This window comes from Diabrotica virgifera, chromosome 3, assembly GCF_917563875.1.
Source record: "Diabrotica virgifera virgifera chromosome 3, PGI_DIABVI_V3a".
Taxonomy (NCBI): domain Eukaryota; kingdom Metazoa; phylum Arthropoda; class Insecta; order Coleoptera; family Chrysomelidae; genus Diabrotica; species Diabrotica virgifera.
The window spans coordinates 69,518,496-69,546,162 of NC_065445.1; the positions used below are offsets into that span (position 1 = coordinate 69,518,496).

The 27,667-nt window shown below is 32.3% G+C and overlaps 1 protein-coding gene across 3 annotated transcripts in view; it reads right to left on the reverse strand.

The window, feature by feature from the left end:
• LOC126881894 (calsyntenin-1) overlaps window positions 1–27,667 on the reverse strand; it is a 673,839-nt gene that overhangs the window by 146,548 nt on the left and 499,624 nt on the right. For all 3 annotated transcript variants that reach the window (XM_050646547.1, XM_050646545.1, XM_050646546.1), the window contains one exon: window positions 5,415–5,681. In XM_050646547.1, the coding sequence (XP_050502504.1) occupies window positions 5,415–5,681 (267 nt within the window). The remainder of the gene's footprint in view (window positions 1–5,414; window positions 5,682–27,667) is intronic.

Here is a 27,667-nt window from a genome sequence, read left to right on the forward strand (position 1 = left end):
GAAGAGTACTTGGGACATGTGATGAGAGGGCAGAAATACTCATTATTGCGACTTATTATGCAAGACAAAATCCGGAGGAAGCGAAATGTGGGAAGACGAAGAACATCCTGGCTTAAGAACTGACGCGAATGGTTCGAATGCAGTAGTGCAGAGCTATTTAGAGCGGCAGTCAACAGGGTCCGCATTGCCATGATGATTTCCAACCTTCGATAGAAGATGGAACTTAAAGAAGAACAAGAAAAATATGTTTTGGTCCCCAATTTAAAGAATGTAGAAGTATTGAGCATGAAAGCTTTAAGGGGCCCCTCCTAACGTCGGGGTTCCCCGCCTTGCGGGTCCTGCGGGCCTGTCAGCTACGCCACTGTAAAGAGGATATTACGCCACATCGTCAAAAAATAAAACGGTTCAACTAGTGCATTCTTCTTGTTCGTACATAGATGTTAAACAGGGATATGTATTATGCAAAAAATAGCGAAGATATAGAGACCGATGTGAAGACAAATAATCAACATAAGACTATCAGATAGAAGGAGGAATATCTGGATAAGAAACCTACTAAGATGCTACCAAGAAGAGATGCTAAACTAAAGTGGAAATTATCTTATTAGACAAAGTCTAATTGACTTTTGATCTTAAAGAAAAAATAAGATTATTAAAGACCGGAGACCATGGTCATGGTGGAAAAGAAGGAGGCCACAAATCAGATGTACATGGTCCGAGATAGAATACAATTTGCTAATTTCAAGCATCTTTCTTGGTTGACGAAATCAAACAATTTTTATTAATCCACAAATATTAGGACCCGGTGATTTATTGTACCCCATTATTTTCTAAATAAAGCCAATTAGGACTCATAAATATCTCAATTATCTCGTTTTTTCAGAACTTGAATGATTTACAGATATTAACAAATCGTATAACCGAAGTCAGCAATAGTGACGGACTAGCTCTTCACATAAAGAATGACAATTAGTAAAAAACAATACTAAACTTACAGTCAACCAACAGAATATCGAAAGAGTCAAGCAATACACATAATCTGGGCACTATTTTAAATAGCCAATGGGACCACTAAACAGAAATTAAACAGCGAATATAACCAAAAGGAGAATTCGTTAAAATGAGACCCATTTTCAACAGTCGAGACATATCATAAAAAACAAAATACCGTAACAAGAAAGTTAAAGCCTTCTCCAACTGATTCTCTAAAAGAAGGTAAATGGTAAAAGAGGACCGGAAAGAAGACACATTTCCTGACTTCAAAATTTACGAAAGTGGTATAACACGACTATCACTGAACTGTCAAGATAGTCATGATGATCGCCAACATCCGGAACGGATAGGCACTTTAAGAAGAAGATCTCGTTTTTGAAAATTTTGTAATACGAACAAATGTTATGGTAGTATTTACGTTGTATCAGATTTTGAGTCTTTCCGGTATATGAACTGCATTATTTGAAATACACTCGGGTGCAAAAAAATCGATCCACTGAAAATTTGGTCATTTTTGATGTCTTGAATTTCCTAAACCTGTTGCCCGATTTAAGTGATTTTTTTACCATGTTATAGCCTTATTCATTAACAATATCGCTGTAAAATATTGTTGCTAGACAGGTACCGTCATTGTATACCAGGTGTACGAATCAAACTGTTTTTTCTCAAAGTTCGCATCTGTTCACCCTGTGAACTATTGTAGCGTTTATAAAATACTGAAATTAAAAACCAACTATAGCCTCAGGTTTTCTTAACATTCTGTTTTTAGATTCATATCGTTGGATAATAAAAAGTTAGGTACTTTAACAACTGGCCATGTTCGTCATCAGTACAGAGTGTTTCGAAATAAGTGCGGCAAACTTTAAGGGTAATTTTACACATGAAAATAATGGCAGTTTGCTTTATAACAGTGGCGGCTCGTACCACTTTAAGAAGGTAGTGCCAGAACTCGGGCAGCCGCCAAAATTTTTAGTGACGGATTCACGATATTGTCAAAAAAAGGTATACTGACAACAAAAACTAAAAAAAATTGCGCGGATACTTTTATCTTATGTATCTTAAGTTTATTGATCTGAGGTGCCAAGTAATTGTCCAACATTGATCAAAACCGTTCCGTAAATTAATTAATAATAAAAACCTCTTAACCTACTACCAGCATTTACTGCTGATAGTGATAGTGCTAGAAAATTGTTATTAGGATTTAGTCTCTATTTACCAATTTATAAAAATTCATTATTCACACACATGCACAAATTTTTGTAATGTCACTTTTAAAGTTTACGATATATGAAGTTCATTCTTCTATTTTTGGTTGCAAAGTTTTCAATGACTTTATAACTAAAATTATCAATACAATTTACAAAATCCATTTCTGCAGATAGCATACCTAAAGCACTATGTTTTAACATCGAAAAACAGCGTTCTGCTTCAGATGTTGATATAGGAATGGTAACTAAAATACTTAAAAGTTTAATAGTTTCTTCAAATGTGCTTTTTAAACCTTCCCTCTACAAAATAAAACCGATAGCGAAACAGCCCCAGAGGTAGTACTTAATTCGTCTTGCTAATACAGTACCTACTTCTAATTCAGTTTTAAACCGAGTTTTGCTTAAGAATTAAAATTGTCTCCATGTTTCATTAAGAAATTATTCGAAAAACTGATGCTTATACGCAGAAAACTTCTCCGACATAAATAAATTAGAAGCAGCTAAATGTCCGGAGAATGTAGACGTAGACCTTTGAAAGATCTGGTACTTTGAATAATATGAACCTTTAAGTCGTTGTCTAATTCGGCGCTAAAATTGACCAACTGCTTAAATATGCCTCTATTTTCCGAATTTTCTTTTTCGTCGTGACCTCTTAAAGCTAACTCGAAAGCTCCACAACACCTTATAACATTTGTAGTTTTTTTTTCTAGCGAAAAAACACCAAAAAAATTTTTTAAGATACTAATCTTCATTGTCAATTAATAAATTAAACTTGAGAAATAATCAAAATACCCACGATCATGATGCACTAAAAGTTTAATTATAAATACAAAAACTTTTTAACAGAAAATATACATAATAAAAGCGACAAACCAGCACGTAAAGAAACTCAAAATAAATAGACCTGACATCATACCCTCGTGCCTGGCACAGAGATTCTAATTTTAAGGTATACTAATAGTCCAATATAGCTCTTTCTCTGTCACTTACATATAATGCTCGTAAAATATTTCTCTTTTTAGTCGTGCCAGTACTGACTTCGGCACGAAGGAGATTCTCCTGTCGAATACTCTCCGCTGTTCGCAGGGATTGTATTACGCCCATAGTTGCCATATTTTATATAATTTATGAAGATCAAAAGAAATACACACAAAATAATTAACAGGAATTAAAAAGTTTTGAAGATAAAAAAAATATGCTTCTGCATAGTTAGCAAGGTAGTGCCATGGCTCTATGGCACTACCTCACGGGCCGCCACTGCTTTATAATCATATGTCCGCAAACGCTTCGTTTCCTAGATACGCGATGTTCAATTTTTTTTACAAACTGACGATTTATTTATTGCTTTAAAACCAGATGAGATATGCAAATCAAATTTGGTGGGTTTTAAGACGTAGTTATTGCAAAGTTTTTGACATACAATTATTAAGAATTTAATATTCACCATTAGCGCGCAAACGGGTATTATGACCGATCATATTACCCGTATGCACGCCAATGGTGAATATAAAATTCTTAATTGTATGTCAAAAAATGTGCAATAACTACATCTTGAAACCCACCAAATTTGATTTGCATATCTTAACTGGTTTTAAAGTAATAAATAAATCGTCAGTTTGTAAAAAAATTAAACAACCCGTATCTCGGAAAAGAAGCGTTTGCGGACATATGATTATAAAGCAAATTACCCCTTAAAGTTTGTCGCACTTATTTAGAAACACCCTGTACTGATGAAGAACATGGCTAGTTGTTAAAGTACCTACCTAACTTTTTATTATCCAACTTAAGCGAATGAATCTAAAAACAGAATGTTAAGAAAACCTGGGGCTATAGTTGCTTTTTAATTTCAGTATTTTATAAACGCTAGAATAGTCCACAGGGTGATGCGAACTTTGAGAAAAAAACACAGTTTGATTCGTACACCCAATATACAATGACAGTTTACCTGTCTAGCAACAATATTATTACAGCTATATTGTTAATGAATAAGGCTATCCGCTTCGAGCTTCGCTGGTATCGCCACCTACCTACAGGATTACTAGTATAACTTTTACCGGAAATTTTCTGGAAAGAAAAAGTTTTGCCTATACTCTGCGAGTTTCGCTGGTATGGCTGCTATCGCCATCTAACGGTTGACTAGTGTTCCTATTTCGGCCGGAATTTTAAAGAGGACAGTGTAGAAAAGCAAATAATAGTTGTTTCAAACTTATTATTTAATTCGTATCGTGTAATATTTACAATGTAAAGAAGTAATTGGATTGTAATCGATAATTAATAGCAGTAAGTACAGAATTTATTATTCATTAGATTTTGCTTATCGTTTTGACGTTTATGTTGACAACTAATATTAGAAAAAATTTATTCTGCAAAAAAGTATAATAATTTAATATAATTACAGTATAATACTTCTTAAATATTAACTTATGAATAACAGTTAACGGCATCCTACGTTTGCTGTGATTGGTCGTTATCTTCACGCATTCAAATTTTGTTTCAGGATTGGATCGTAAAATTGAAACCGTCAAAATTCGAGAGTGTGCTAACTGATCCTTTAGCTCAAATTTTTTCTACCGTTTTAAAATTAAAATTGTGTTTACTTTTTTCTAATTGCATCAATCCATTTTTGTCGTTGTATCACCTTATGCTTAGCGACAGGAAAGTTGTAGAATACACAGTTACTATTGTAACCAGTATTTCGACACTCTCTACAACAACTTTCGTGAGACATTTAAAAGCTATATATAATATGCAACTCTTAATGCAGAACGTCAAAAAGCAAATTTCCAGTAAAGGTTTACAAACTTGTCACTACTGGCGCTCGCAAATTTTTAATTATCCCCTCTACCTACGAGCTCACAGCGTATAACATTACACAAAATCACTTAAATCGGACAACAGGTTTAGGAAATTCGAGACATCAAAAATGACCAAATTTTCAGTGGATCGATTTGTTTGCACCCGAGTGTATTTACTGATATACTTTTCAATATGAATATTAATATTTTTAGAGCAAAATTTATTAACCCTTTCACTGCCAACTTTTGAAATAAAACATGCTCAGAAGCGGCAGTTCTTACTAGCAATGAAAGTGATAATGTACATGTGTCACGGATTAGTGCCTTGCGCACTGTCTGTGAAGACTCGGCCTGGCACGCATCTGTGCCATGCGCAGCGAAAGGGTTAATTATTAATAATAAACAATAAAAAACTCACCTTGTAGCTAGATCGACTCTAGTCCTCAATTCTCTAATAGTGCAAGGTACATCGCACAATTCTAAATTAGCAGATGGGAACAATTCCTGTTTTCCAGTCATAGGAGCATAGTCCACCCTTTCCGGTAATCCTCTCCATCCGAGTCTGCATACTCTGTTGACCTTGATCGTCACAAGGGCCGGGAAACTTTGTCGCATACCGCAGTCATACGCGATGACTGACAAGATATGATTGTGTGAACGCTCGTAGTCCAATGGTTCGGTGTTTCTGAAAAAAAAATAACGGATATAAATACGAGTAAATAAAAAAAATCAGACCTGGAACGTTTCACTACTCTGAAAGACGGGATCCCATAGAACGTGATGCGGCACTCTTCACCAGTTTACGTCGGCAAAGAGAAATAGATAATAGTGAAAAGAAGAGAAAAGAAAAATATTTACTTTTTGATAAATTCGGTCGGACCATTTTGATGGAACGTGTCCACTCAAGTATCAAGACTATACCACCACCAGTGTTGGCGGTAGAAATTTTAGTAAGTTAATTAATTTATACAATAATAAAAATTCCAACACAACGTCGTTAGACCACTCCATAATAAAATTACCACGGCACTGACCGTACCAGCCTTAGCCGAGTCGGACGAGTTAGAGGGGTACGTGCCTAGTTTATATCAGATTCTGACTTCCTTTGAACCGTGTTAATTTACCAACAAACGATGGGAGACCTCGTGCCGATCCGCGCCGGCCATAGTTGAGGTTTTGAGGGATATTACGCTATTTCACGTTGGGTTAATACTCGTCTTTAGTTTTATCCTTTTCTGTGGCATATTTTGTATTTTTCTTGGCATGTCATGCAACGTTTCATGGGATCCCAGCTGAACACGATCAATTGTGATTTCTGCCAATGCTTCATCCGATTTCAACTAATAAATAATAATTATCTTAGTACCTTCATGTAGACGTAGACCATTGTGATCAAAAAAATATGTGAAGTAAAAGTCAGACTTACTCTCAATCTTTATTATAACTTCCGACGACCGGTTTCGCTCTTTAAACTTTGTAGAGCATCTTCAGGTCAAAGGTAACAAGTTACAAAATGCTACAAATAAAAACCAGAATTAGAACATTGTCTGGTTGTAAAAGATGCTAAAGATCCATATGATCAAGCCAATGTTGTATAACATACATAAAAGTAGCGAAATAGCATACCAATGCACATGAAAGCATTCTTGGGGGTGGTGATACAAAACTTCCCTCAAACGCAACAACATGCGCAGAAGTATGCTATACATAATCATGCAATCATAACGTGTCGTACTTACATTCGGATACAAGGAGCCATCAACTCAGTTTTCATTATCATGATGTTTCTTTTAAAGTTATGTTAACGGGATGTGGTGGAATAGACGGGCGATGCAGCATAGGTAAACAAATCTATAGGAATTAGGAGTTCTTGAGGGTGATGAGATAATTGGTGGAAGTTAACCAGCAAATCTGTGTCTGTTGTTATGTTTGTGTAAATCAAATTAGTGAATGACTTTTTACAATTTTAATGTGTGCTGATTTTAAAGGTTTTATTTTATTTTATTTTAATTTTATCTATATTTATATGTATATTAAGGAATTCTATTTATTATTAATGTAAGATTGACAACGTTTGGATCTTAAATGTATTGAGTAATTATTGTGTATTTTAGAATTTGATTGTGCAGTTGTAAAAATATTATTTTAAGGTCAAAACCAGATCTGTGACGTGTACTGCTTGTGTGGGACTATTGTTCTAATAAGAGGAGTAGGGAGATCGAAAGTTTATTAATTGTAGTTAAAATGCCATATTGGTAGTCAAATAATAAATTAATAAATAGCAATACAAAAGGTGGATTTAAATTAAATTAAAAATTAAAACAGCAATGCAGGCAAACAAAACATTACAATTTAATGGTGGAGAATTGGAATGGAAATTAAATTGAAATATAATTGTAATAGGAAGTAATTGTTTGTGAACAGCAACTATGTTATAAGTGATATAAGCTTATATCACTTATAACATAGTTGCTGTTCACAAACAATTACTTCCTATTACAATTATATTTCAATTTAATTTCCATTCCAATTCTCCACCATTAAATTGTAATGTTTTGTTTGCCTGCATTGCTGTTTTAATTTTTAATTTAATTTAAATCCACCTTTTGTATTGCTATTTATTAATTTATTATTTGACTACCAATATGGCATTTTAACTACAATTAATAAACTTTCGATCTCCCTACTCCTCTTATTAGAACAATAGTCCCACACAAGCAGTACACGTCACAGATCTGGTTTTGACCTTAAAATAATATTTTTACAACTGCACAATCAAATTCTAAAATACACAATAATTACTCAATACATTTAAGATCCAAACGTTGTCAATCTTACATTAATAATAAATAGAATTCCTTAATATACATATAAATATAGATAAAATTAAAATAAAATAAAATAAAACCTTTAAAATCAGCACACATTAAAATTGTAAAAAGTCATTCACTAATTTGATTTACACAAACATAACAACAGACACAGATTTGCTGGTTAACTTCCACCAATTATCTCATCACCCTCAAGAACTCCTAATTCCTATAGATTTGTTTACCTATGCTGCATCGCCCGTCTATTCCACCACATCCCGTTAACATAACTTTAAAAGAAACATCATGATAATGAAAACTGAGTTGATGGCTCCTTGTATCCGAATGTAAGTACGACACGTTATGATTGCATGATTATGTATAGCATACTTCTGCGCATGTTGTTGCGTTTGAGGGAAGTTTTGTATCACCACCCCCAAGAATGCTTTCATGTGCATTGGTATGCTATTTCGCTACTTTTATGTATGTTATACAACATTGGCTTGATCATATGGATCTTTAGCATCTTTTACAACCAGACAATGTTCTAATTCTGGTTTTTATTTGTAGCATTTTGTAACTTGTTACCTTTGACCTGAAGATGCTCTACAAAGTTTAAAGAGCGAAACCGGTCGTCGGAAGTTATAATAAAGATTGAGAGTAAGTCTGACTTTTACTTCATTTAAAATGAACTCTCACATGCAACCCATTCAAGATTTAAAAAAATATGTGTTAAAAATAAAATTTTCGAATTTCTTTCAGCTATATTGGACCCGCCATTTTGTTTTTCAAAAAAATGTTAGATTTGTAATCAGCGACCTTAAACTACCAAATATGACAAGAAATTTTGCGTTTTGATTGATATTTTCAATTTCTTTCCGCAACGTTGGATCCGCCATTTTGTTTAAAAAAATGTCAGATTCGCAATCAGCGATGCCAAAAAGTTTTAAGTACGAAAGTAATTCCGTAGTGTATGAACAATATACGCTTTTAAAGGTTTACATGACCACCTTTTCGGCAATTGGAGCCACAGTGTGACGTGAGCAATCTAAAAATTTCATTCCATAATACGTCAATCTATCTAGGCAAAAACTCCAGCGAATTTGGTTTCAAGTACTTAATTCTGTGAGTAAATGAAAAATAAGTAAGACAGTTAAGATTTAATTTCGATTCAAAGTACCACCAGATGTGATACAAATGAGGTTTTTCCTTCATTTGTTATGCGATTACTAATAGGAAAATTTTACTGTCGGCATTGTGGTTGTCAATTGGTGGATTTCAATCATAGTGAATCATGTATAATTTATAATCAAAATTATTAGAAAATGTTTTTACCAAGTATCAAAAACATAATTTGTTTAATTTATAATGATTTTTATTTTGAACACTATTATACAGGGTGGTTCATCTTATTCGCCTCGGTCTCTGTACGGAAAACCACTTGATATTTTAAAAAAATTTCTTCAGAGAAATATACAGGGCCTTTAATACTACAATCTAAAAATAATGTGAATTATACAGGGTGTTCCAAAAAAGAGTGGTATATCAAAGTTATATTTTTTCTTATGAAATGCCCTATATCTGATGACATTATTGAATTGACCTTAAAAAATAAGCTATACTTTCATAAGGGTTCCCTATACCTAAATACAGGATGTTTTGATTTATTTAGATTTTTATAAAAATGTAAGGCTTTAGAAAAAAATAAATATCTACGAATCTAAGAAGCAGTAACAAATTCTTTCTTGGATCTTAATAATAGACTATTTAGCATACTTAAACAGATGCTTATTGCAACAAAATTTCTTACAGGGTGGTCAAAATATGAGATTGTTCTATTAACAAATTCAAGCTGTAATAACTTACTTATTTTAAATGGAACACCCTGTATCTTACTAGTCTATCGAGTAGAAAATTTACTTAGCTTTCAGTTTGTATTAGGGTTTCCTATACCTATCTTTTTACAGGGTGGTCAAAATATTAGATTGTTCTATTAACAAATTCAAGCTGTAATAACTTACTTATTTTAAATGGAACACCCTGTAGATTACTAGTCTATCGAGTAGAAAATTTACTTAGCTTTTAATTCTTATTAGGGTTTCCTATACCTATCTCCCTTCATTTTTTAAATATTTAAAATTTCCTAATTTGTAAGCTTTAAAAATTAGAATTACATACGTACCTATGTCGTGTTTATGTAACACATCACCAACACCGGCAATATACTTAGACAAGATACTGTCATTATTAATAAAATTTTCATTGTTATCATGTAATCACACAGAGTGTTGTATTATTTTAGTTGATTTTGGCCTACATGTATAATTGAATAATATGTTTATTTTAAACTGCATACCCTATATTAGATGCCGTATTCTGGAAGATATTTAAATTATATTTCATTCCGTATAAATATTTTCCATATCTTAACCCAACGGTTATTAAGTAAATTTAAGAACGCCACTTTTTGTTTGAATCTTTAAATCGCAATTACAAACAATTAAATGCAATGGCTACTTTGACGAAAACGAGCCTATTGTACAAAAATATGTAAAAATGGGTATTTACAGAATAACATGGGAATTTATATTTACAGAATAACATGTGTATTGAGAATGTTAACATGGAATTGAAGAGATTTTAAATATCTTCCATTATAAAGAATAGAATATCGAGTATGTCATTTAAAATAAGAACACTCTGTGTGATTAAATAATAAAAATGTGAATTTTATTAATGAAACTATCTTGACTAAGATATTTAAGTATATTGCCGGTGTTGGTGATGTGTTGTACATAACCACGACATAGGTACTTAATTCTAATTTTTAAAGCTTACAAATTAGGAAATCTTTAAATATTTAAAAAATGAAGCTAGATAGGTATAGGAAACCCTAATAAGAATTGAAAGCTAAGTAAATTTTCTACTCGATATACTAGTAAGATACAGGGTGTTCCATTTAAAATAAGTAAGTTATTACAGCTTGAATTTGTTAATAGAACAATCTAATATTTTGACCACCCTGTAAAAAGATAGGTATAGGAAACCCTAATACAAATTGAAAGCTAAATAAATTTTCTACGCGATAGACTAGTAAGATACAGGGTGTTCCATTTAAAATAAGTAAGTTATTACAGCTTGAATTTGTTAATAGAACAATCTCATATTTTGACCACCCTGTAAGAAATTTTGTTGCAATAAGCATCTGTTTAAGTATGCTAAATAGTCTATTATTAAGATCCAAGAAAGAATTTGTTACTGCTTCTGAGATACGTAGATATTTATTTTTTTCTAAAACCTTACATTTTTATACAAATCGAAATAAATCAAAACACCCTGTATTTAGGTATAGGGAACCCTTATGAAAGTGTAGCTTATTTTTTAAGGTCAATTCAATAATGTCATCAGATATAGGGCATTCCATAAGAAAAAATATAACTTTGATATACCACTCTTTTTTGGAACACCCTGTATAATTCACATTATTTTTAGGTTGTAGTATTAAAGGCCCTGTATATTTCTGTGAAGAAATTTTTTTTAAATATCAAGTGGTTTTCCGTACAGAGGCCGAGGCGAATAAGATGAACCACCCTGTATAATAGACCAGGGCGCATCTGTAATAATATTAGTATATTTGGACGTTGAGAGGTGACTCAAATTTTTTTGCAGAAATTGCTTGAAAATAACTCAAATAATAATATTTGAGTTATCCTCCCTCTCAAAAAGGCCCGGAACATTGTTTAAATAATCAAAATGTCAAAAAATGAAGGAAAAATTCGATTTTTTTCTTCGTTTTTTGATTATAACTTTAAGAGTATTTATTTCCAAGAAAAGTTGTATTGACATAAAAGTTGTGTAATTAAATTTTCTACAATATAGAGTTGGTTGAAAATTTAAAAAATAGTCACCCTTGTTGCAAAATAGCAATAATTGGGAAAAAACTATACAAAAACAAGTATTCGCATTTTACGTTTTTCAACCATTTATGCTAAACTTAGGACCTTCAAATTTCACCCAGAAAAACTATATGATACAGTTAACCAATACTGTAAATTTCATTAAGATCGGTTTAATAGATTTTGCAAAATAAATTTTGCAATCCAGCTTTCGCAAAAAAAATTCATTTTTTCAAACTGTTACAGGACTGAACATAAAGCAGATAGCAAGTTGAAATTTGTTTTGCTTATAGAAGTGTACTGTACCTTTCATTTGCAATTTGCAAAACTAAAATCGATTAACCACCACGGGGCGTCAGGAATTTTTTTAAATAAACATTAATTATTGGTGTTGCGCTCAGGACACCGGATAGTTTGCTCTGATTGGGCATTCCAATGACCTTTGATAATTATTGATACATTTTAATTTTTATTACATTTCGATATAAAAAAATAAATTTGTTTATTGCAAAATAAAAACACATACTCTATCCTTTGAAATAACACTTTTTTTAGCAAAAACTTTCTTTGTTCATATATTTTAACTTGAGAATAAAAGTTTATTATTTTTAAACATATACAATTGTTTAAACAATATTTCACAAACAATAATAAAATTAGTTTGATTTTTGTGGAATTAAAATATTAAAATACAACAAAATATAGAGTAAGAAAATAATATATTAGATGAAAATTGGAAGAAATTTTGGTGGAAATCAACTTCATGTGAATCGAACACCACTGTCCTGCGCGTAGCACCAATAATTAATGTTTATTTAAAAAAATTCCTGACGCCGTGGTAGTTAATCGATTTTAATTTTGCAAATTGCAAATGAAAGGTACAGTACACTTCTATACGCAAAAAAATTTCAACTTGCTATCTGCTTATTTTCAGTCCTGTAACATTTTGAAAAAATGAATTGTTTTTGCTAAAGCTGGATTGCAAAATTTATTTTGCAAAATCTATTGAACCGATCTTAATGAAATTTACAGTATTGTTTTACTGTATCATAAAGTTTTTCTGGGTGAAATATGAAGGTCATAAGTATAGCATAAATGGTTGAAAAACGTAAAATGCGAATACTTGTTTTTGTATGGTTTTTTTCGTAATTATTTCTATTTTGCAACAAGAGTGACTATTTTTTCAAATTTTAACTAATTCTATATTGTAGGAAATTTAATTACGCAACTTTTATGTCAGTACATCTTTTCTGGGAAATGAACACTTTTAAAGTTATAATCAAAAAACGAAAAAAAAAATCGAATTTTTCCTTCATTTTTTGACATTTTAATTATTTAAACAATGTTCCGGACCTTTTTGAGAGGGAGGATAACTCTTCTTCTTCTTCTTCTTTCTCGAAACTCCTTATGCTCCCCAGGGGCGTCGGAGGTTTTATTCATCTTCTATCCATCTCTTCCATTTCTTGCGGTCCTTTGCTAACTCTTTCATTTGTTGATGTGTTCGATACAGTTTCAGATTGGAGGATAACTCAAATATTATTATTTGAGTCATTTTCAAGCAATTTCTGCAAAAAAAATTGACTCACCTCTCAACGTCCATCTCGAAACAGATGGGCCCTGGACTATAAAATATGTTATAAATATTCCCAGTAAAAATAGTAAATTGATACCGAAGATTGCAAAGCTACGTTGCCTCTTACTTAATAAGAATGAAGAAGAAGGCAGAGATATGGAATTATTATTTTTACTAGATTTTAATGTTTCCCTCAGTCAAATATCTGTGCCTATTCGATTAAGCACAGATATACACCATATTTATACAGTATGCGGCAAAATAAACAGTACTGAAATGAATATTGAAATGTTTATGATTATGTATTTATATAATATATCTTGTATACATATGATATAGCCTTGCAAACATTATTTCTGACGACGCACGTTCCCGATAAAACAGATGTTAAAGATGCCCTCTGGCCAACGGCGGATCTACGGGGAGGGAAAATGAGGAAATTTCCCTCCTAACAAGATCCAAAATTAAGGAAAAAAAATTGTTCAAACAAAAATATATTAGCTGACATGAAACCAAAACCACAGAAAGACAAATTCAACCCAATAAACACGCTAGTTAGCCCGATCAAGGAACACAAAATTTTACGAAAACCTCAAAAAAAATAAAGGAAGGATGAAAATTTGGGAATAGGTAGTTGAAACTGTCTATTATAATATAAGAAAAAGTTTACAATTCTACATCACCTCCATTTTACAAAAATGGAGGGAAGTACCCCCTTCTCGGGTGTGAATAATATACATTCAAAATAAGTCCGGAATTGAATAAAATGACTAATTCTAAGCAATTTTGTTCTATAGGGTTTTTTCACTAAGTTAATACTTTTCGAGTTATTTGCGAGTGAATATGTTTCATTTTTAAAAAAAAAAAAGTAAGTATTTTATCGAAAAAAATATTCTTAGCAAAAATATAGCTGATATTTAATATATACAAAAATATACTATAAGTACGTCGGGAAGACTCGACGTCACTTTAATGTCAGATGTTGCGAACACTTAGGTATCACTCCTCACTTAGGAAGACGATCAAGAACAGTTCCAAATTCAGCAGTATTCCAACATATGACTGATTCTGACCACCCTATTAGTCGTAAGGACTTCTCAATCATTGGTCATGCAAGTTCTCCAACAGAACTCAGCATCAAGGAGGCATTATCCATATTTCTTTTGAAGCCACCCTTAAACACGCAACAAGACATGGCGTGTTTGAAATTATTAACTTAACCCAATGATTGTCAATGTCATTTTTTACGTTTTCATTAATTATGTTTGTTCCTTTAAAATTATTTAAAAGCATCCGCTCAAGAAGCTTATTATTCTGACGATGATTAAAGTAATAATTGAAACGTCACCATGAATTTTAATTTAGTTATGGGTTTTATCTTTAAGTTTATTATTTTTATCAAAAATATAGCTTATAAAAAAGTGAAACAAATGGTGTGTATACATGAAGTCTGTTGACCGAGTAGAAGCAGAGTTGTAGCTAATGAGAAATAGGTTCTTCTTCGTCAAATTTAAAATCGAATATTTCAACGTGAAATAACTAAAAAATGGAGTACTTTTCGGGGAAAACTCATTACAAATTTTTTAAAATGTTTAAAAAAAGGTGTATTTTTGTTTTTTAAAAAAACCTCTAACATTAAAATTACGCTGTACTTAAACTGCCGTCAAACGGTCGTTCACTATAATGCCGTTAACAGCTATAACGTGATTCTTATGATGCGTTTGACGGCACTTTCTTCGGCTGCCGTTCGCTTGCAGGCTGGCCACCTTAGTATCAATTTCTGATAAAGAATTTATTAATAGAAGATTTTTTTATAAACGATAAAGAAAACAAAGTGAAGTATTAAAACGTACTTTAATTATGGGTAATGATAAATACATAATTCAATTAGTCTTTATTTATTGTAAAACCTGTTGTAAACTAAGTTGTTTTAAATGTTTTGGGGTTCCTTTTCTTTTTCTTTGGTAGTCCTATTGCTGTCAAGCCTTGTACTTTTGGGCTTCCCTGTTTCTTTACTGCCACTGGCCTGTTAATTGTCGACAAAGCAACATCGTTCATTTGAAGAGTTTGGTGAGGAATAGGAAGTTCATTTTCTGGAATTGACTCTTGTATATTCCCCTTATCTACCCTACTTATCTCTTGACGAACCACCTCACCACACAGCTTATTTTCACTTTCAAATACAACATCATCATTACTTTCAATAATAACTTGCGTGTCATTTTGAAATACACCTTCATCATTACTTTCAATAATAACTTAAGTGTCATTTTCAAATACAACTTCATCATTAATGTCAATAATAACTTGCGTGTCATTTTCGTCTGTAACATCTATAGGTGTAAGTAGAACAGCAGTATCATTGGCCCACAGTGTTTTGAGATTTTTTAATAGAGTAAACGTTTGCTCAAATAACATGCCCGTACGTTGTGCAGCTAAATCTGCTAGTTCATTGCATAACAAAAGACATTTTTTTCTTCTTTGTGCATAGGAACTTGGTGGTCGATACCCTTGTGTGGTCAATGATATAGACATATATTATCATTAGATCTACTTGGTAACTCATATTCTGTCGATTCGTTTTCTTCAATCAAAGACGTTAATGTTCTTTGGTTATTTTTATAATAGTCTATTGTCCATCTATGATTTACGACCATTTTATCAAAAAGCTCTGATTGCAAATGCCGTCTCAATGCAAAAAAATATGCTTGCAAGGTAAAATCATTGAATCATAGATTATAAAGTTGCACGAAGAAACAGAAGTATTTGTGGAACCCTGACTATCGGTAATAATGTAATCACCGTCTGCAAAAATTGTAATATCTCTGATTTGTTTAGAATTACGAATTTCTCTTAAAGTATGCTTCGAGGCTTCACGTGTGAGCAATGTAAAATATTTTTTTTCATCAGAATCTTCCGGAAACATATCGACGGGTTTCTTTAAAATACCATGAACTGCCTTATGATCCCTCTCTGTCTCTAAACTTGAAATAATTGTAACCGAGCTGTTTATAAACTGTTCCAAAGTACTATTTTTGGTTATAACTTTATAACTGATTTTAATTTAGCGTTAAGAGGCTACAGTAGCGATCAACAGGTAGCAACAAACGCGTTCCAAGATTGCGGCTCTGATTTTGAATATTTTGTCGAGATATTTGGCACACATATTTGTAATATAATAAAGAATGGCGGTACAGAGCCCAATTTCAGAAATATGTTAGTACGTGGAAACTACTCTATAACTAAATAAAATATTGAAAAATGGAGCCTGTACCGCAATTAAGAAGAAAAAAAACTTTCTTCAAATAAACTTTTTATCCCATGCCTAGATTTTGTGTAATCTTGGAACTACTAAATTTTTTTATTTCTAACAAGAAATCGAACATATTACAACTAAATAACTAATTAGGCAACATAGAGAAATTATCACTGTCATTTTCACAAATTTGCTTCAGATTTTCTCTAATCTGTTTTGTCATCTTTATCGATATCTGTTCAGTGCAGTAGTGTGTTAATTTAAGAATTCGTTTTTGTTGTTTCATAGGAAAGTAGTGTTTATTGATAGTTAATTTATTATATATTTGTTGTTGTTGTATAAGTTGTTGGGCGCTTTGAAAGAATAGATTTTTGTTAATTGTGAGTTTTAGTTATATGTAGGTAGGTAAGTATATTTTACGTAAAAATATTTCGAATTCTAATGCGAGTATATAAAGTTTTAGGAGGATTTTTTATTCTAAAAATATTATCAATAGTTTAACAAAATGGAAAAATAAATCAAACGAAAAATAAAGTGAAACCTTCCAAGAAAAGTGCATTAAAAACCGTGCCAAAATTATGCGAAAATCAAAATTCGTTTCGCTTCACAACAAAAAATGATTAGAATTTTGCATACGTGAATTTTAAAAAAGTAAATCAAACGAAAAATAAAGTGAAACCTTCCAAGAAAAAGTCCATTAAAAACCGTGCCAAAATTATGCGAAAATCGAAATTTGTTTCGCTTCACAACAAAAAATGATTATTTATTATTGTTTTATTATTAGATATTTCATGCAAATACCTTTCTAAATATCTATCTTAACATAAAATTTTCACCCATTTTTGTTTATTTTTATAAATATCCATTTATTAATAATAAAATCGTTTTCTATTACTTCCATTTAGCGCGACTATGATACTGTCAAAATATTAATCTTAGATAATGTCAAAGATTACCACTGTTGCCAACGTTTATGATACTATCTCCCGACGCGACGTTATATTTTGTTGCTACCTGTTGATCGCTACTGTTTACTCTTAATAGATTGCAGGCGGTTATTTGTGTTATTTAAAAAATCGTCAACTCGTGCATTAACTCACCACGTGTATATATGCTGAACTGCAAGTGAGAGCGAATGGCACAACGGCAGCCGAAGAAAATGCCGTCAAACGCATCATACGAATGACGTCATAGCTGTTAACGGCATTATAGTGCAAGACTGTTTGACGGCAGTTTAAGTACAGCGTTAAAATTAAGTGAGTTACGCTCAAAATATTGTTGGTCCCTGTTATTTTTTGGTAAAAAGAATCGCGAAAATCACCCCCTAATTAGCATTCCAAATAAAATTACTCGTTACCGCTTCACAAGTTACTTTGTTTATGTATTCTTTATATGATATGTAAGTGTTCAAAGTGCTTATTTTTGAAAAGGCTGTAGTTAAAATGGCTTGAACAAGTCACTAATCAGGAGTGTATGCAAATTTTGAACAGCCATAGCATAACCAATTTTTGTCTACCAGGAAAACAAAAAATCCAAAATATTCAGAAAAGAAAAACGTACATTTTATTACTCTTTGGGATTTTTGGTATTACTAATAATTTTTAAGTTATTTTGAAAAGAAAATGGAATTTTCTTAAAAATTAAAAAAAAATTATTTTACAACCAAATTTTTTCAAAAATGAGCACTCTGAACCAATGAAACTTATAGATCATAAGGAATACATAAGCAAAGTAACTTGTGAAGCGGTAACGATTAATTTTATTTGGGATATTAATTAAATGGTGATTTTCGCGATTATTTTGTAAAATGGAGGGGGTGTGGAATTGTAAACTTTTTCTTATATAATAATAGACAATTTCAACTACCTATTCCCAAATTTTTATCCTTCCTTTATTTTTTTTGGGGTCAGATTGTTCTTTGATCGGGCTAAGTTAGAAAAATTAAGGGAACTTAATGTCTATAAGTTATTAACACTTTTATGTAATCCGAGTGTATCTTTTTTATGTCTTTTGATTGATTTTCATTGGAAGTTCCCTTAAGGCAAATTTCCTCTTCCAAGGCAAATTTCCAGATCCGCCACTGCCTCTGGCATGAAAAAATCTTTAATTCTAGTCCGCAATTCCCAAATAGCAGACGGTGGATCTGTCTGACTCCTTCAGCATTCCCCATATGTACGCATCTGGTGGCGTTAGTTCTGGTGAGTGGCAACTCCCAAAATGATCACGCAGTATTCGAAAATACTCCCTGGCAGTGTGACAGGTTGTCCCGTCCTGCTGAAACCATTGTTGATTTTAAGCTTGGACCTTCTCGTGACCTTTTCCGTATGACCGAAAATAGTACTTCACCATAAAAAAATTTTCTGCAAAACTGAGAACAATTCTGAAGCACCTAACATTATCACGACATTCACATACATTATAACTACGTTCGGAAACCACTCAGTACGTTTCGGCGTCTGACACATAGAAATTTGAGGCATACGAATTTCAGTACTGTTTATTTTGCCGCATACCGTATTCATTAATCTGAATTGTGTGCATTTATTGATAGGATAATGTTCATGAGAATATACATAATTATACAGAACATAATATTTCATGAGAATGTGAGGTGAATAGCTTCTGGAAATGTTGTAAATGCTAACGCTGCCGACTCACTCGAGCATACCGATTTAGGAGTATTTAGTTGGAGTTTGTTTTATGTCCTTTTTGGCAATCTAGTGCAAAGCAAATACTTATTTGAGGCGGCGCTGTTGAAAACAACTAATACATTTCATATTTTATGCACAACTACTCCATCAAAGCCCTGCGCATACATTTACATCTCAAGCATTTTAAAAATTTCCAAGTTGCCAAATAAAATTTCCCATGAAAGATTATGTTTCCGTCGAGCTTCTGTGAAAAGGTCGTATATCCTGAAAAAATGAAGGATTTCAATAAACCCCTTTGAAGCTCGGGATTTGGTAGAGAATTTTACGAGTTGATCTTTACGACCTGGATCCAGGCTAAGGATAAATGCGAGCCTCTGCCAATAAATTCGTTTTCCATTTTTTTGTCGGTCTTTCCAGAGGAAGTGATCCCGAAATCACTTTATAAATATAAAATTCGAGACCGTTGGCCGGCGCATCCGCCTGTAATTTAAGACTCAAATACTGCAATTTAGATCTGTCTTTGGAGCCGTAATAAATATAAAGACTGTACATTCCACTCCTATTATTCGTTTTATTACTGATTTTCTTCACCGGAAAATAATCATGTTAGTTGTCAAGACAAATTTTCCTTAAAATATATGACTGCATGTCGTTACTTTGATACGTTCGACGATCGGTAGATTAGTCCCTTCTACTTAACCTTATTTGTTGTTTACGAACTGACATATAGTCCAGAGAAATAAGATTTTTCTCGTGACACATCCCCCTCCAGGCCGAAACCAAATTTTTTGAGTAGTATGGACATCTACATTAATAACCTTAGGGGGCATCCATAAACTACGTCGTAAAAAATATGAACTTTTTAATACCCTCCCCCCACCGTCGTAATTCGTCGTTTACAGACGAACCCCCCATGTTGACGTCGTCATTGCAGTTCACGACCCCCCTTTCAGTGATTTAAAAAAATTCAATGTTATTTCTGTTTTTTTTAATCAACCTTGAAACTTTATTTGCGAATGTATCATAACAAGAACAATTAAGGGGGAAGGCGCAAAATCTTCGTCCAATGCTACTTAAATGCATTCTTTTTTTGAATCCTGAGAAAACTAATAAATATATTTGACAAATATAAACGCAGAATGAAAGATTGCATTATAACCGAGGGCTGAAAGTCCTTTAGAATAAACAAAAGGTTTCTTTTGAATGAAATTTTTGGACTTAAAAATCAGACTAAATATTCTCTTTTTTTATCCCTGTAACTTATTAAAATAAACATTATAGATGTTTTCAGAAACTTTTGGCCCTCGGTAATAATGTAATCTCTCAATCTGCGTTTAAATTTTTCAAAAATTTTTATTAGTTTTCTGAGTATTCGAAAAAAATGAATGCATTTAAATAGCGTTGGATCAAGATTTTGCGTATAAATCTTCTCTAAGTATAAATACGACTTATAGTCGGTTCGCTAAATTCAGACGCAACTGGCTAGATATTTTAGTCGATATTTTTTTTTTGTTTTTTGCCAATTTTGCAAAAATTTGCAAAATTACTAACTATTTAGTGATTATTAACTATTTAGTAATTATTTTTTGCCAATTTTACTAAAATTCGCAAAATTACCGACTAAAATATCTAGAAACTTGCGTCTGAGTTTAGCGAACAGACTTATACTAACTAAATAGAACACAATATTTTATTTCCATTCATTCTTTTAGAACTATTTTTTCACACACAGTATGCAGCACATTAAAATGAATTAACAATTTAATATTGTTTGCTTCCAGACGTTGTTCTGTATATATATAGAAGCGCTTGTTTAAACCCAAAGAACAATGTCTTATTGTTTGTGGTACTGTACAAAAGTGCTACCTAATATTATTTTAAGGCTGTGACTGATAAAAACGAAATGTTTGTGATAAAAGTATCTATAAGAGAATTCTTTTTAATTTTAACAAAGGTGTATTTATTCGTGAACGTTTTGTTTTATTTTCAATTTTATTTCAAAAACTATACGTTTTTATATGAATATCTGATACTTTAATGCTGGTAAAAGATAGTAAAAAATTATATTTATAGAGACAATAGCAACAAATTTAAATATACCAATATATTAAACGACGTAGAATGTGCAATTATACCCCCCACCCCCCTTCGTATTTTGTCGAAATAAGCAAGCCCCCCCTTCCCTCTTCTCAACGACGTAGTTTATGGATGTCCCCTACTATATGTTTCCTGCAGCCGATTTTGATGATATACATAGTTATAAACAAATGAAGATCAAAAAATGGTAAATTTTCGCCTTTTTCGTCTATTACTAAAAAGTGAGGCATTCTAAACAAATTTGAGAATAAGAAACTCATAAATCATATAAAAAAAACTTCATAATGGCGTTCGCTGGATATGTCTATCCTTATTTGTTGCTTAGAAAATTGCAAAATAAGTCATAAATTTTGAGATTTTATAAATGTTCGTAACTTATGTAAAAATTAATTAGAACCTTCTTATTACACGGAATGCTGGGACTTCCTGTGCTTAAATTATATTTTAAGTTTCAAAGCAATTGGTCAAATAGTTTAAAAGTTATTTAATTAGTTTATCCCAAATTAATTTTTTTTGCAACATTTAAGCCAGAAAATTATGAGGTTACAGTAATACTTCGGACAGTTTATTAAAGAAGAACATTTATACTATTAACTTAATAAAAAAAAAATGACACAAAATAATTTTAAACAGTGTAAAATTATTTTGCAAAAACATGTCGATTTTTTGCTTACTTATAAACAATTAGAATAACTTTTTAACCGTTACCCATAGAAAAAATATTTTTTCATATTTAGAAAGACTGATTTTTTATACACTTTTAGAAAGAAAAGCAATTGTCCTAGGACAATTAGGGACGAAGTTAGCTCCCTTTTTTTAATTCACATGTTCTTGCAAATTAATTTTGCAATATTTAGAATTATTTTTTTTCATTTTTTTTAATTAAATTAATGGTATAAATCTTCTTCTTTCATAAACTATCCAAAGTATTACTGTAACTTCATCATTTTCTGACTTATAGTGTTGCAAAAAAAATTAATTTGGGATAAACAACTTAAATAACTTTTAAACTATTTGACCAATTGCTTTGAAATTTAGGGTATGGTTTAAGCACCAGAAGTCTCAGCATTCCGTGTAATAAGAAGGTTCTAAGTTAATTTTTACACAAGTTATGAATATTTATAAAAACTCAAAATTTATTATTTATTTTGCAATTTTCTAAGCAACCAATAAGGATAGAACTATTCCGTGAACGCCATATTGAAGTTTTTTTTTATAAGGTTTATGAGATTCTTCCTCTCAAATTTGTTTAAAATGCTTAACTTTTTGGTAATAGACTTTAGTAGTTTTTTGATCTTCATTTGTTTATAACTATGTATATCATCAAAATCGGCTGCAGGAAACATATAGGTTATTATATATTATACACACAACACAAAAGTCTAGGGATATTTTTATAAACAGACGTATTTTGTTTATCTGTAATTAACTTAAAAAAAGTAAAACAAAATTTGTAGTTTAAATTGTTGTTTAATATGTCACAAACCATAAATTGCAAAAAAAAAACAGAAAATTGGAGCAAAAAAAATATATTGCAAATCACTCATGTTTCACATACCACCATAAAATGTCAAAAATACGAAATATAAACTTAAGATAGAGTATGGCCACCATGTTGGTTTATCACAGCTCTACATCTACTGTTCATGCTCCGAATCACATTGTTAATGTCTGCTTGAGGTAGTTGTGTCCATTGTTCTCTCAGAAGCTCTTTTAATTGAAACTCATTGTAGATATTACCCATATGTGGAGTAATTCCTCGTTGGAGCATGTCCCATACATGCTCAATGGGATTCAAGTCCGGTGATTGTGCTGGCCACGGCAATACATCAATACTCTCGTTATCCAATCAGTTTGTTACAATATGCGCAACATATGGTCGAACGTTATCATGCATAAAGTTAAAATTTTCTCCAACAGCAGCAGCAAACGGGCGCACAACAGGTTCAAGAATTGTGTCCAAATATTGCTGACTTCTGAGAAAGCCACGAGGGAAAATGAGGTCAGTTCTTCCGTCAATCATGATTCCGCCCCATACCATTAATGTACCACCTCTGTATGCATACACTTCTTGAAGATGTCGTAATCGTTCACCATTTCCGGGTCGTCTCCAAACTCTTGTCCGACGAGAATCTGGATGAAATCCATATCTAGACTCGTCACTAAACAAAACTGTGGCCCAGTCATTGTCAGTCCAATTCTGAAATTCTTGACACCAGGTTAATCTTGCAGCGCGATTGCCTCTAGATAGAGGTGGACATCTCAGTGGTCGCCGACTACGAAGATTGGCTTCATGGAGACGATTCCTCACAGTACTGCGGCTAATTGTTACATTATGTGCAAGCTGTAATTCATTAACCAGCTCGGGTGCTGTGATTGTTGACTGCCTTCTGGCATTTAAAATTAAATATCGGTCTTGAGCGACGGTTGTATAGCGACCACGTTCTGGATGTTGCTCGGCTGGACTCCCAGTGTCTCTAAACCGACGCCACAAATGACTTATGACGCTTTAGGAGACACCCAGCTGGTCAGCAACTTGAGTTTGTCGCATACCAGCTTGAAGGAGGCCCACGGCTCTAATCATCTCGTCCAACGTTAAATGTTGTCGTTGCATGGTAAAAAGACAATATCTTCAACTCACCTATTAAGCAAGAATGGTATAAAGTGACTAAAATTAAAAATAAACAAAACATAAAAATGTCGATTTTTTTGTCCCTTATAAAAAACATTCTAAAATACGTATTGCTATCAATTCTACATTTTTTTTGATAAGAAGTGAGTGTCTATATCAACAATTATAGTACAAGCAAATTTATATGGTCATGAAATTTCTGTCATTGGTATTGTCAAATTATTAAAATATCGTTAGACTTTTGCGTTGTGTGTAGATGTCCATACTACTCACAAAATTTGGTTTCGGCCTGGAGGGGGTTGTGTCACTAGCAGGATATTTTTTTCCTTGTTTCTCTGAACTAATACGAAACTAACTACTTTAATAGAGAATTTCAGTGATGCATCATCACTGAAACCCGATCATCGTGTATTTTATATGGTCCTGGTGACTTTCTCTTTTTAGTGGACTAGTGCACAAGCTTCCTCAATGTTAAAATCTATATATTCATTTAATTGGATATTCGGTGTTAACACTGCTTCTAACTTGTTAGCTCTCGCGAAGCTTCCATGTAACCACGATTACCATTGGTGACAGTTAAAAATAATTCTATGTATCTATATGTTATACTGTTATACCAACAGAAATATTTTTTAATAGTACCTAATTCAGTAAATAGCCAACTAGACGCACGAAAATATTGGCGAGTTTATGTGAATCCTTTGCACGTTGTTACCACTTTTGATTGTGGTTACGAAGGATGATCCTCGCTATCGCTCGGGACTGGCTCGTTTCTGAAAAGTTTGAAGGAGCGACGGACGCGGACGGCTCTAGCGACGGCGTGGGCGCGCTGTGTATATCAGTATTGTTACCATTTTTTGTTTTGGTAACGTTAGTTTAGTACTTACCTGTTACAGATTGCAGTGTGCGTGCATTTAAACATGGAAAAGTGTCGCTGCGTAATCGATCAACTACTTGAAAAGACATTCTCCTTGTATATTTTTTATATATATGTATATAATTTTTAAGAAAAAAATGAGATTATTGAAAATGGAAGACTTAAAATATAAACAAAAGTTTTCAAAATATGTTCTTTTTTATAATTGTTCATTTTTTTATGTCAATTTTATGGTAGAATAATCTGTTTAGTTTATTTACTGTTTATTGTTGTACATATTACATATAATTACATATAATTACATATAATTTGGGAATAGTGATTTGTTTAATTTTATCCCACACGATTGAAAACAAAAAACTTATATTTGGGAGGTTCAAAATATTTTTTAAGTAAGATTTTTTTACATCTGGTTTTGGTAACACTTTAGAAAAAGTCACGCGTCGCCACTGCTTGTTAGCCATTATGTCCATGTATCTGCATCACAATATTTACTTGCAATTATTTCATTGATCTTCTTATTGTTCTTCATATTTGATTCGGCTCATCACAAAGTAACTCTCAAGTATGTTTTCCAGTGTTTTCGCCTTTATTTTATTTACTAATATGAGAAAAAATCCAGTACCTTCTGCTCTATTACATAATATACAGGCAAGGTATCAACAAAAATAGCCAAACACATAAAACGAAAAAAAAAAATAACACCCGCTTTCAGAACAAACAACACTTTGAGCAAATACATTAAGAACAAACAATAAGTGCCTAAATAAAAAGCAATTACTAAGTGGTGTACACAAACTGACATCGGTCAAACTGGCAGAACCTTTAACAAACGTATAGTCGAACACAAAAAGGCTTTCAACTATAGAAACAGATTAAATGTACGCACTTCACCTTCTATCTATTAATCATAATCATTTTCATAATTCTTTTAACCCGGCACCTGCCACGTGTGGTGCTACCAGCACCCCGTAACACATTTTTATCAAATATTTGGTATTTCAAGTTTGGTAACCAGGCTGTGCGTCATAGTAGCTTTCTATAATATTATATAGCATAAATGTGTTAGTGTTTGAAGTGGTTATTTAGTGTCATTCTGAACTTGTAGCTCTAAAGTCGAATTGGGGTGTCATAATCTGGTACTTTAAGTTCTAATTTTTTTTTTGTATTTTTGATAAACAGGTCAAATTTACATTTTTTTATTGCAATAACTGATTTAAATTATTAATATAGACTCTTTACTCACTAAATCTTAATTTTTTTAGACATTTTACTTGACTTCATTTTTTATTATGGCTTGGTACTTGTTAATTTGCTTATAACACCTTTTTCATTTTATTTTTTAACTTTTATAACATATTAGTGGCTAATAAGTTAATAAAACATGTTTTTCGTTTTTCTATATTCTTGTGTTACTCAACACAATATTTTGTTTTTCAAAACAAGTAGATCACAGAAAATTGTTAAGGGGTGCTGTGAGCACCCCACGTGGCAGTTGGCGCCTTGCAAAGCCACGTGGCAGGTGCCGGGTTAATGAACAGTTTCAAATCTATGGAAATTAATAAATTAAAAAATACAGATATAATTCTGAATGATCAACTTGAGACAAACAGCTCTCCCCTCCCCACTCGTGAACTTATTCCGTTAAAGACTTTAAAGTACAGACAGCAGGCACACAGTAAAATACATCACTTGAGAAAAATGAAAACAGATGAAAAGATGAAAGAAACCAGATGTAGTGACATTGACTCATAATAAAGGACCCCGCAACACTCCTTATGGAAAAGTGGTCCCGGTCAAATTTAACGAATCTTTGGCCAATGATAGTCCTCAGTGAGTAGATTAAAAAATTCCATGGCACCTAGCACCACCTAGGTCTGAAAAACTATTATTCTCGAGCTACACCCTTCTGAAGTTGTTAAATTCAGGTACTCGGTTTACGTTAAGTGCATTAATTCACGGTCAAGTAGATGAAAATATATTAATGAAAGAAGACAGACTCATTTTTTTCATGCATATTTGCGTGTTGCATATGAATTCGTGGTCAAAAATAGATGCATCGTATTTTACTCTTCAGAAAACCTCCGAAAAGTCCTCAGAAAACTGAAGAAGTGCGATAGAAAATGTGCTGCTAGAGTGACATAACAATTATCAAGTTTTCATGAATGCTTCATTCACACTTATCCAATACCAGCATAGCTGTAGTTCCAACTTTTCTTTAAAAAACTACTGAACTGTGGCGGATTTAGCGGGGGAATAGGGGAATTCACCCCGTAACACGGTCCAGAATTAAAGAAAAAATTGTTGAAACATAATTATTACACGTTAAAATATGTTAGCTTACATTCAACTTACTACAGACAGACAAATTCAACCCAATTAACTCGACAGTTAGGAAAATTAAGGGAACTTATTGCACATGTTATTATCTTTGTCTTGTAGTTTGGGCTGATCTATTTTATGTATTTAGGGGTTGGTGTTTTATTGGAAGTTGCCCCCCTCTCCCAAGGCAAATGTTCCGCCATTGCTACTGAAGATCCTGATAGGTCGTTAGTTAACACGGCATAATATGATGCATCTAACCGAAATCAGCAAAATCTTAACGTACAAAAATAATCGAAGAAGGCATAAACCCGATTTTCCCATAGAAGATTTTAATTAATATTTCGCGTTTACCTAGTACCATGTATGTACTTTGTTTTTTCTTTTCGTATTGAGATCAAGTCCATTTTCTCTACTCATATCTGATCTGGAGATTATTCTTTGCAAATCATCTAGCTATTTGCAAAAACTACTGCTTCGTCGGCATATCTAATAGATGCATTCTATTCTGCATAATATAATAGAGGCACAAGCAGAATAGAGGCACTCTATTATGC